Source organism: Amblyomma mixtum, chromosome 9, assembly GCF_055824585.1.
Source record: "Amblyomma mixtum isolate Tamu chromosome 9, ASM5582458v1, whole genome shotgun sequence".
NCBI classification, from domain to species: Eukaryota; Metazoa; Arthropoda; class Arachnida; order Ixodida; family Ixodidae; genus Amblyomma; species Amblyomma mixtum.
The window spans coordinates 90,569,906-90,581,847 of NC_143020.1; the positions used below are offsets into that span (position 1 = coordinate 90,569,906).

General features: G+C 48.6%; 1 protein-coding gene across 1 annotated transcript; it reads right to left on the bottom strand.

Moving 5' to 3' along the window:
* Positions 1 to 4,209: 4,209 nt before the first annotated feature.
* On the bottom strand, positions 4,210 to 4,794 carry LOC149330084 (uncharacterized). Its single transcript, XM_089559979.1, has one exon. The coding sequence runs from the start codon at positions 4,792 to 4,794 to the stop codon at positions 4,210 to 4,212; it is 585 nt and encodes a 194-aa protein (XP_089416105.1).
* Positions 4,795 to 11,942: the final 7,148 nt, after the last annotated feature.

An 11,942-nucleotide genomic window follows, 5' to 3' on the forward strand; every position in this document is an offset into this window, starting at 1 on the left:
ATTTACCGCTATTCGTGTCGCCATTGATCATATTAGTGAAGCCTCGTAGATGTTTTAACTTTATAAACTGGGCTGAAGAAACTTTACTGTTCCGCCTCTGGCTTGGTGTAGCTTTCACCAACAACTTATCTTTCTTGATCGGAATGGCTAATACCACTGCATGTGCCATCTGCGGGTATAACGAGACTATATCCCACATTATTTGTGGCTTCCCCGCCTACAGTGTCTAAAGGCAGTCTCTCAGCCGTGCGCTAGAGCGTCTGGATACACGCCCACCGATGTAAATGAAGATTCTCGGCCACTGGCCGCGGCGATCGTCGGCGGTGAAGGCCTCCAAGGCACTGCTCTACTTCTTGCGAACTTGTGGCCTGCATGATCTATGACTTCAACGAACGCTGACTTTTCATAGTGACTTCAATTTTCTGTTACTCTCTGTTCTCTTTCATTTTTATCCCCTCACCCCCCTTCCCCCCATGTAGGGTAGCAAACCGAATAATATTCCAGTCTACCTCCATGCCTTTCCTCTTCTACCTCCTCCTCCTTAACTGTGGTCCTTACACGGATGACCACGGAGCTCGAGGAAATGGAGGGGTCACTGAGCCACCGGCGCATACGTGCAGTCGGTGCCCGTGCTTCTCATGCAAATATTCAAGGGTTGTCTGTTTTGATGTTTTCGGCCATAAATCAGCCTCGTGGTCGCGGAACTGTACTCGTTGAGCGCCTAAAACCATACTATGACCCGCTAGCTCTTTCGGCCCCGTAAGTCGTGAAGATTGCCTCTTTTTCGGTGAGGACGAGTTGTAATCGACTAGACCGGCGTCAGAGAACGCGGCCCAGACAGAAGGCGACGAAAACAAGTTGAAGCTGGAAGAACGGCTCACAGAGAGCTTACGGCTCAGCGTTCCAGCAAGGAAGCCTTGGGACTGAACACCGCATCACAATTTATTTACTTAAGTACCTGCACTAGCCCATGGGGGAGTACATTAGAAGGCTGCTACAGAAGTGTTTTTGTGTCTTCGCGCCAGCGAAGCCTTCCTTTGAAAGCAGAACTGGCCGAGTCGGCCACCGACAATCATCGTTCACTGTAGCATAATTACGAAATGTGCATTTCTCATTAAAAGAAAAAAAATTCGACTGAAGAGGCGTGCGTTCCATCAGTCAAGCGTGCATAAAATCTGACGTACAGTAGTCAGGAAAAGTGTCGAGACCATAAAAACAATCCCAAAACTATTTGCCAGCGCTATCAGACACTGTCCCTGTAGTCTATCAGGCGCTGTCCCTGTAGTCGACGTAAGTGCAGTAAGCCCCCCTCCCCTTAATGTGCTGGCCTGTTCGTCGACACGTTCCCGTTAGACACAGATTCTTCAGAAAATAAGCCGCCTGGGGCCGGTGCTCACTTCGGTAGCGGCAGGCTGCCTACATCAGCAGTTAGCAAAGGCGAGCTGATTAGTCAGGCTCTACCGCAAGTTGCTGAAGTAGCACCTCTTTGGGCGTAGGTTCTGCATGCTTTCTAAAGCAACCCATGGTTTCCGCTTGACTGGAGTTATTCCCAAGTTGCATTGCTACTCAGTAAAGATAAATTTGACAGTTTGTCGTGCACAGCTTTTGACTTCTGTGAAACGCGAGGCCTGTGAACAAATTAACTAGTGTCGTTGAACTCAGTTTGCAATGTGGCACACAGCGTGAACATATTACGCCATACCGGCCTTTCAGGGACTGGTCGCGCAGAACCACCAGCAGGATATGCGTACAAAAGCGTCTCCTGCAGCGAATTGCCATAGAAGTTTCCTGATCAAACAGCTCGCGCGCACGCTGACCTGCTCGCCCACAAAGCCTACCACAGCTGAAGTGAGTGGCGGTTCCTTGTGGCTTAATTCTCAAAATAGCCTCACGTGAGAGAAACGCATGTGCGAACAGGCCAGCATATTATGGAGGGTGCACTGTGCGCTTATCTGGACTGCATGCCCGCTCTATCAGAGTCTGCTGTCAGGGATACGGGCAGCGTTCTTGTGGTCTGCCCATTTTACCTGAGGCCTGTACATGCGTCATACATATAGGCGGCTAAGTACTCCAACGGCGCAGGGCTTCGACTAGCTTTCTGTTCCGCTAGAATTACTCCCGGCACCTGCGAAGAAAATATTAGAGCTTCACTCCGTTGTTTGTTGCGTTTTATTTTATTTCCTTCACTATCTTTTCGTTCACTATACCATGCGCTGGCTTCTTCGTTGCGTTTCCTTGTTTTCCTGTCGAACCGAGGAGCAAGCGTACGCGTTTGACGTCACTGATCCTTGATGGCATATAAGCGCATATCACAGTGCGCCCTCTGTAGAGGCTCCCGGAGGCTGCAGTTCCCACTCTCGTACTTCTTCGCTGGCTCTAGTACACGAGAACCTGTTCTAGAGCGGCATGTGAGCTGGCGTGGGGTCTCCTCCTGTTGCGTTTCCACGTGTCTCTTAAAGGGGCTGCGAAACACTGCTTGGGGGGATACCGGCTATACTTCAGGTGGATTCTTTATGTCACACAGATGCTGACTTAAAAAGAATTACAGGACTCGATGCAGAGGAACGGGAGTTATTCAATGAAGAAATTTCAAAATACAAGCAAGCAAAACGCGGCCCTCAACTCGATTTTGGTGGGGCTTCCCACTCCTCTTTCGCTCTCCCGATGACGGCACTTGGCGCAACCAATCAAAACAGCCTGCCAGAGCACGTCGCGGAAGTTTGCACTCCACGGTTGCCTGCTCTCTGCAACTCGTTCTTGCTGAGACTGGCAGCGTCATATCCATGCCAGAGCCCCTGGTGGTGTATTTTTATTTTACTTGCTTTGCAGGGCTTTTATCTAAGACAACCAAGTTGTTTTTGTTGGTCTAATATAAGACGCAGACAGGTGACAAAATGTTTCTCTATTTATTCACAAAATCTGCTGTATAATTACTGTCTTTACAGTCATCAAGCTCGCGCCAGGTGATGTCATATCCGCTGCCGAAACCCGTCACTGTGTGGAGACACCATCAGAGCCATGAGTTTGTTTTTGGGAGGACAATTAAATATTAAAAAACGGAATATACGCGGTATTACCGACGCTAATAGCACCATTGTAACTTACTGTATGCGATCAACAGGCAAAACAGTCAACTAAGATAGTGTTTCTGGGCCCTTTTAAGGCTGCTTTTCTGGGAAACTCTCTTTCTGCAGTGACGACAAACAAATGAGCTAGACGTGCCACATAAAGTGTGCTGCTGTTTGCGGTGACGACTCAGCTTGGCAGCACTGCTTAAGTGGCATCTACAAACAGCGCACTGGTGTGGCTTCACCCCTAAGTGAACCAGCTGGTGGAGGAGGAGATGGTCTCGCCGTTTGAATTTCCGGCCGCATTGGTCGCCCTGGAGAAGCCGCTCGCGAGTGTGGGTCAGTGCATGCCTGCTTAAATGGCCTCTGTAAGGGAAAAGAGAACAGAATGAGGAGAAGTAGCACACTCAGCAAGACAGCCTCATAGCCGGCTCAGAGGAGGAAGAGTGAAATAACCGTTCCATAAACACATGACGCCGTTAACCTATACGTAGCAGCGTTTATATGGAGCGAAAGAAGCGTACTGCAGCCAGTTGGCACAGCGGCCACTGCCATAAGGCAGGATAATGAAGCTTTGATCAGCGCTTAAAAAATCGTCTTTTCTTTTACAATACATATCAGATAAAATTACAGAATAAGACACACATGTACTTGTGCTTAGAAATCGCCGAAATATGTCGGGCTCTCAAGTTCTTTGCCAAGCCACTCCACTTATCAGCAAAGGGGAACGCGAACATGCGAACCTCTCTTCACTGATTCGCTTCTATGCGCAGCGACGCTAGTGCTGAGTACTTTTTCGGGGGAAATTTGAAGCCTATTAGAAAACCGGTGAGTACCCGGCGGCACCGGGGATCGAACGCGAGGCGGATGCTTACCACAAGGCCACCGCTTCGGTCAAGGAGATAACTCGGCTGGGCGACGTCTGTTAAAGGCTTGCCGTGCACGGTCAAAATGAAGTGATTAAGATAGAGAATCCCGCCCGTCTGAAGACGGCCAAAATAAGCCCAGTTGTGTGTTGCCACCGTTTACTCCAGCTCCGGTCAGACGAAGCAACAGCTTATCAAGGTCGCCGCACACATACATGAACAATCGCTTTATCCGTACCCACTACCACGCCCCACGTGTCCTTCGTTCGATGAATTCACTCCTCGCCTTCAGCGTCCGCGTCGTGAACGGCAGCGCGGGCCCCGAACCCGACACCTCTGATGCCGATCGAGGTCTCGGGTGGACCCGCATGGAAGCCCTCGTTGACGTGGCTCATGTTGTGGTGCTCCTCAGGCGACTTCCAGGATGAAGACGTGGCCGTGGCGGCCTGAGTACCATGGTCCTGCGAACACATCGCCGGCGGCGCGCCGCGGTGCGCCGACGGCTTGGTCAGGCTCACGGGCGTCGCGTAGTACGTCTCTTTCACCGCCGTTAGCGTCATGTAGCTCAGGTCCTCGATGGGGTCGGCGCCGGGACTCCCAAGCACCTTGATCTCCGGTACGTCCAGGTCGTGCTTGTCCAGGCACTGTGTGGTCGAGCCGGACCAACCGCGCCCATCGTCGTCGCAGTCCTTGTAGTTGAGCACCGGGCTCAGGTAGCCGTGCTTGATGATGGAGTTGGCGTTCATCATGCCGTAGTCCTTGGCGTTCGAGCAGAAGCGCTTGAACCCCTCGCACAGTCCGATGAGCGTGATACTGATGCCCACGAAGAGCACGATGCCTAGGATGATTCTCAAGATCATAGCCGCGGCTGCTTACGCAGTAGCTCGATGGTTAACAGGAGGAATGGTGTACCTTATGTGGCAACGGTAGAACGGATTCGCTTCCGTGCGCAGTTGCACTAGTGGTGCCCCTATGTGTAGCACCCGGGCACCACTTCATCACTTGCGTTTCTGTTTGCGACTTCCGGTTTCTTGTGGGATCTCACCATTAGTGCTGGTCGATGCGTCTCAGTAACATTGCGAACCGTCGCAGCCGTATAAACACAGGTCCAATCGCTTGTTCTATTTGAAGAAAAACGATAGGTATTACAGCTTCGCCGTGGAATGGGATTACGCGCAATCAGATTTAACAGCGCGTTTTCCTCTGGAACGAACAGATGACTAAGTCATCGGACGCCTCCACTTGCTTAGACAATCGAAATCCTTGAAAACGCTTGGTACTCTTGGTTTATTTGTATGTAGCCTGTGCCAAAGAGCGCCAAAGATCGGTTGATGTTCGTAAAACGCATTGCACAGTGAAAACACAGCTTACTTGTTATCGGTTGAGTAAGGGCAGAAGGAGCATCGATGCCTTCGTCGCTGCCTATGCCGATGCTAATAAAATAAATGTCACACATCTATATCGTTCCCATCACGGATGAAGGATATCAAACAAGAAAAGAAGTTATCATTGATCTATAATTTGCAATGCCTGCTTCCTTAAACTACTCAAGGCACTTAATAGTGCTTATGTCATCTAAAAGCGTTTTTTTATTTTATTTTGTTTTATTTTTGCCTGCCTTTATAATGACACGCACATGCTTGTAAGCTACGCTTGTAGCGCTACGCATATTCTATGTTGACCATTGTTCGCAAGGAAGCAAAGCTGTTTTGTAGCCTATGGATAGTATGCACACCCCGCAATCTGAATGTTTCGGTCTCAATTCCGCGCACCTTTTAAGAAGTTTTATATATCTTTGATCCCACAACAGCACGCCACATATCAGCCCCATGTAACAGGACCCGGAGGATGGCCAGAAGTTAGAGCTTCCGAGACGTGCCGCTGTATTTCGTGCCTGAAATGCCGCGCAAGAAATGATCGTGGTTCTGGTGGACAGGACAGCAGAGACAGCTGACGGGCGACCTCCTAGCAGACAAACTGCTTGATTTTGGCGGAACGGCGATTTTGATGTCCATGACGAATCAAAACATGCCGCTTGCGTAGCTTGTCAAAGCTCTGCAAAGTTCGTAGTCCTTCGCAATGGCAGTCGGACTGTTTCCAATGACCATGTTGAAGGAGCTGTCACTGACGCCCTTCAAGACGTGCCGAATCATCTTCCTTCGCCATCGTTAGGTTGATGCGCTTCTATAAGTCCACGACGTCCTCGATGCAGCTTTTGAAACTTTCTCCTGCCTGCATGCTGCGATCTCGAGCGTGGACGCAGCGCAGCACGAAGTTTGCAAACGGCAGGACGGCCGGATACTCCAGTAAAGGTGGTCTTGAAGGCAGGCCATGTGGTGATGCCAGAATCGCGGTTCAAAGAGGACGTTTTTTCCAACATCAGTTAAGTAGAATATTACAGGCTTAAGCCTGAGAGCATCATCTCAGTTGTTTTGCCGGATCCTCCATTCGGACGCTGATAGCCTGTCCTAGACATCTTGGCCGTAGCTGACACTGAAGATAGTGGAATCTCACTGACGTAAGGCGTAAGAACAGGCGACAGGCGGATGCGCGGCCTGGGTGCTGCTGACTTGTCACCGCCACGGGAACGGACACCGAGCGACTGCGGAGTTCCAGGGCGGTGTCGGAGGTGCGGATCGTGGCACCTCCACCAAGTGAATAGTGGATTCTTGGTGGGTCAAGGCGACCAACGAAGGCAGCAGTCAGGTAGCCCCTTAAGAATCCAGCCAGCCGCAGTAGCAGGTTAAGCTAGAGACTCGCGCTCTAGCCACCAGCGATGACGATGAGGCGCGAGATTGCTGAGTTGTCCCCATGCTTCTTCTTACAATGAGCAGTTTTAAGCGGTATCCTGATAGTTTGGAACATCTAAATGGCCAGCCTTCTTGTTCGCATAGACGTTTTCAAATAGTCATTAAAAATATATATCGGCAGATAAAAGACCAAACATTGAGGAGTTTTTTTTTTAGATTCCACCTTGGAGCGCTCAGGCGTTACAGCGGGGGACGGGATTTTGATGATGCAATAGATAACATAAGACCACACAAACTGTTCATACCTTGATAGAATTTTTATCTGGAAATGACAAACACGACTGTGAAAAATTGGACACTGCAGATAAGACAAAGCATCTCGACCATCTGCTGTTCTTTTTTCTAGTATACGTGTGCACTTTTTGTAGTAACATGATAGAGGAAAGATTAAAATTATGAAGAGAGAAAAGAGGCAGTGGCGACAACTATTGCGCGCCTTTTGTCGTGCATGTGCCGCCTGGGATCGTTGGCCATTAAGAGTGCATGCAGGCTGTGATGGAAGAGCAGTCGAATATTCGTCGTCCGTTCGATCTACTTACTCGCGGGAGTTTGCCCTCCGAGAATGGAACCCCTTCAACCGCTTCACCCACGTTGTTCCCCTGCGAGACATGCGGCGACCTGTTCCCTAGAAAAGAGGTTTTGGATGAGCACCGGCTGAGCAAGCATCCGCAGATGCAGCAACGAAGGCACCGCTGCTCCTTGTGCCGTTACTCCACCAATAGCACGTAAGCCGAGGTTTGACACTGCATTGTACTTTGCTATCAATTCTTCGTTTAGGACGCGAAAAATAGTGGCGTTAGACTTAAGCGAACGTCAACCCATATTTGGCGCACTTTGAGACTCGGCTACATATAAAGAAAATTGCCAGGACACTTTGCCAACTGAAGTGTTGAGAGGGGAAAGCCGAGAAAACTATTTCGTGACGGCTTCCGGTGGATGTAACATCAAACCCTTCCCGTGGCTTTATATATACCCAAGTTATAAATATTTCGGTGATCTTAGTGTTAGTTACGCTTAATTACACTGTAGTGTAGGACGTCTTCGAAGGCGCTGCGTCGCGAACGGCTAGCGGTACGTCTCGGTTCAGTCCCCAGGAAGCGATCAGTCCCAGCGGCAGCGATCAGCGCACACGCACGAGCATCGGCGCCGCTCTCTTCTTCCTCTTCTTCCTTACGACAGCCGCCCAAAGTTCGGGAGCCGAAGGCCTGTCTTACAACACATTTTTCTATCTAATTTGAAACAAATCTGACGTTTTTTTCGACAATTACGTGACAATTTTCACTATTCCCTGATGACTTCCGGTGGATGTGGCGTCGAATTGTTCCCCTGACTGTATTGACGTCCGTGTTTTTCGACGCAATTTCGACATTTTTGTCTTTAATTAATGAACTAATTACAGTACAGTCATCAAACATTGCTTCTAGGTTCATATTTTCCTCTTCTATCTGATGTATGCATTAGTTGTCTTCTATCTTTTTTACTTCCTGAGTTAAATGCCTGTGACATGCTTTGCTAACGAACGGACGATAGTATGAGCCGTTAGAGGTTTTCGCCTTAATACGCCCGCAACACCGAGTGTTTTCAAGCATTTCGCTTCTCTAAGCAAAGGGAAGAGAGTGCGATAACTTCGTGCTCACTTCGTTCAAGAATCAGATGCGCTGTTAAATCTGATTGCATGTCTCCGCATTCCATGGCGAAACAGTCATATACTTTCGTCTTCATTCAAAAGGAATGTTATTCAAGCAGCGCTTTTATGGCAGCGACGGTTCACATCGTGGCGCAGTCTTATCGACTTGCACTAATAAGGTGGTTCGAGAAGACACCGTAAATCGCAGACAGAAAAGCAAGTGGTTAAGCAGCGCCCGTTGGCTACGCATGGAAGCGAAGTGGCGAATAGTGTGTTCACTTGTTGGCGTTGCCCGGCGGTGCGATGTGCACTGATTGGCAGTGAACTTGAGTGCGCGACGTTTATCGACGATTTCTAAGTACCAGTACATGTGTGCACCATATTTTGTCATTTTACCTTATACGTAATTTAAAAGCAAAGAAATGCGTCTGACAGCGCTGATCAAAGATTCATCGTGTTGCTGCGTGGCAGACGCTTCTGCACCATCTGGCTGCGATACGCTTCTTTCGTAGCCATGTAAGCGTTAATACAAGTAAGTGAACAGCCTGTTGTGGTGTTTGTATGATGGAATGGGTATTTCAGTCTTCCTCCGCTCAGCCAGCGATGAGCTTGTCTTATTGAGTGCGCCACTTCGCCCCCTTTTGTTATCTTTGCCCTCACAGAGTCGATTTCAAGAGACACACACGGATCCACACTGGCGAGCGGCCTTTCGTTTGCGGCGTCTGCGGGAAGGCTTTCAAACGGCGAGGGGCTCTCGTCGCCCACAAGGTGGTCCACACAGGGGAGAAGCCGTACGAGTGCCCAGTCTGCAGTCGCCGTTTCAGCGATTCTGGCAGCCTCGGCCGCCACCGCAGAGATAAGCACCCTTCTAAAGACACGTCTAAGCCCTTTTGTTCTAGCTGCAAAAAAAGCTTTTCCCGGAAGGACACCCTTAAGAGACACCTGCAGACGCACCCGCAGGAGAGACCCCACACGAGCTCCCATGCCGCTCCGGAAGAGGTTTCCGCACCAGAGCCAAGCGAAGAAGTACGAGAGTGAGAACTGCAGCGTCCGGTAGCCTCCGCAGATGACGTCCTGTGATTGCACCGTGATTCCATCGAACAAACTGAACCCCAACGCCACAAGCGGCAATTCAGAAGCAGTGCTCAAGTGCGTTGGTTGCGAAGCCAACATGAACGAAATAATAAAAAGAACATGCAACAAAGGGCGGAGTGAAGCCCTGCTATTTTCTTCGCTGGTATGGGGAGTAATTGTAGACGATTAGAAAGCGTATCAAAGTCCTACGCCGTTGGAGCGCTCTGCCTACTGTATGTATGACGCATGGGTAGGCCTGAGGAAAAATGGGCAGACCACAAACACGGTGATGACGGCGCTGTGACCGAGCGTGCAAGGTGTGCAGATAAACGCACGGTGCGCCCATCATAATAGGCTGGCGTGTACGCAAGCGCATTTCCCTCGGGTGCGGCGTTTTCGAGAATTAAGCTGCAAGGAACCGCCTCTCACGTCCTCTGTGGCAAGCTTTGGTGGATAATAAGTTAGCGCGCGCGAGCCTTTTTATCAGTATACCTGTTGTACAAATCTCTAGCGCAGCACGCCTAAGTTACACGCATATCTTGCCTGTGTTTCTGCGTCACTAACCTGCGAGAGGCCGGTGCGGCGCAAAATGTTCGCGCTTGGAGCTACATCGCAAACTGAGAGCATCGACAAGACAGTTATTTCTCGGGCACAGGCCTCGATATTCACAGGAGACGACAGCTCTGCACGAGGCTCTGTCGAATATAGATTTCACTGAGTGGATTTTTTTGACGTTGGGATAACTACATTGAAACGCAAACCGCAGGTTGCTTTAGACGGCATGCAGAACCGACACGAAAATAAGTTCTACACTGTAAACTGTACACTGTACACTGCAGTGCTAGAAGGAGTAAAGTGCTACCGTTCTCTAGACAAGAGTTCATCTTTTAGTAAATGTTGAGCTCTCATGGGAATGAGCCTGACAATAATAGAAGTATTATATGCTCCTTTGCAGCTGACTTTATAGTACATTTCAGGAGGATGTGTCTGTTCTTTTTAAGTAGCTTTTACACCAAATGTTTGGAGCAGTTTGCTTTACTATAAGGTGTCATTTATGTTTCCCAGAGCAGTAAACATTACTTGGTGAAGAAGCCAATTTTGAAATGCAGTACTCCTGTGGAAGCCTCATTTAGACTTTTATTTATTTATTTATTTAAAATACCCCTAAGGGCCCTCGTGCGAGGGTATCACATAGGGAGGGGCGATACAAGCGTAAAAATATGGCACAGGCATTTGAAACAAGATACACGTAATAATGAATTAAAATTAGTAATCTACACAAATAACACAACAAAACGCATAATAAGATACTCAGTAAATGCCCATAATACAAGAAAAATACGAAATCTGTTAGTCCATGGTTTGCTTTAACGAATGCTGAAACGATTGTAGGTTAACCTCAGTAGCAATGTGTGATGGCAAGTTATTCCAATCTATTATAGTGCGAGGAATGAATGATTTTACGTAGAGCAATGAACGGCATGTGATGCGTTTTATTTTGTTATCCTGGTCGCGGCGAGGAAAGATTGCAGGGTGTGGCAAAAAGAAGTCGTCGTGGAGGGTGGGATGGTGATACAGTTTGTGAAGTAAGGTTAGGCGAGCGAAATGGCGTCGACATGATAGCGGTTCCAACTCGGCACGTTGTTGTTGTATTCAAGAATGAATGCGTCAGTGAAATTACAGTGACGAATTTCAAACAGTAGTTTTATTGTGTACAAAAAATTGGAGCCAAGTGTCCGGCAAGTTCCTTTCGATATTTGCAGAGAACCAACGCCTTGTCTCCCGTAGGAAAGAACCGTGTTTCCTTGACCCGCGCTCTCTTTGGTCATCTAATTTGGAACACCCAAACGAATGAAAACAGAGATGCCACTGTTGCAAGCATGCAAGGAGGGAGCCTTGAAAAACTTCGTTGTCAGTATGCAAGAATGTCATGCTATCGTTGGTTAGAAGGCACGACTACAAAGGAGGCTCCTTCTCAAAGAAATATTAAAAAAAGAAAGTAAGCGCGCATAAGCAATTATGTCTGATAGATTGGTGTATGAGGAGCTAAAAGTCTAATCTAAGTCAAATTTACACAAGGAATTCAGAGGACATTTGTCTATAAGGTAGGCATTGTTGAAGTTTAAACATTTTTCAGGGCAAAACATTAGCTATAGTAGTGCATAGTAGCTGGTACACTAGTTAGTACATATCTGAACCCTGTCTGATGACAGAGGCGGAACGGAGTTTTCAGAGTACCACAAGTTGCACCGAAAGCCGCTTTCGTAACCGTTAATGCAATACGGCGGAAGGAAATCCACGTCGGTCGAGAACCTTTTCCCTACAACGCATAAAACTTCAAAAATAAAATGGTCTCGCCGGGGCGTTTGCGCATTCGCACTGCCTTCGGTTGCTGGCCTGTACTGAGAGGATCATTGCGGGAAGTTTTTTTTCACTGGTAAGAAGGTTCCTCACGCGTTCCAGATACCAGATCAAAAGTCCTTCTTGAAATCGGAGT

What these genes read in the sequence shown, in the direction of transcription:
- LOC149330084 (XM_089559979.1), bottom strand. Translation starts at nt 4,794, where the DNA reads ATGATCTTGAGAATCATCCTAGGCATCGTGCTCTTCGTGGGCATCAGT.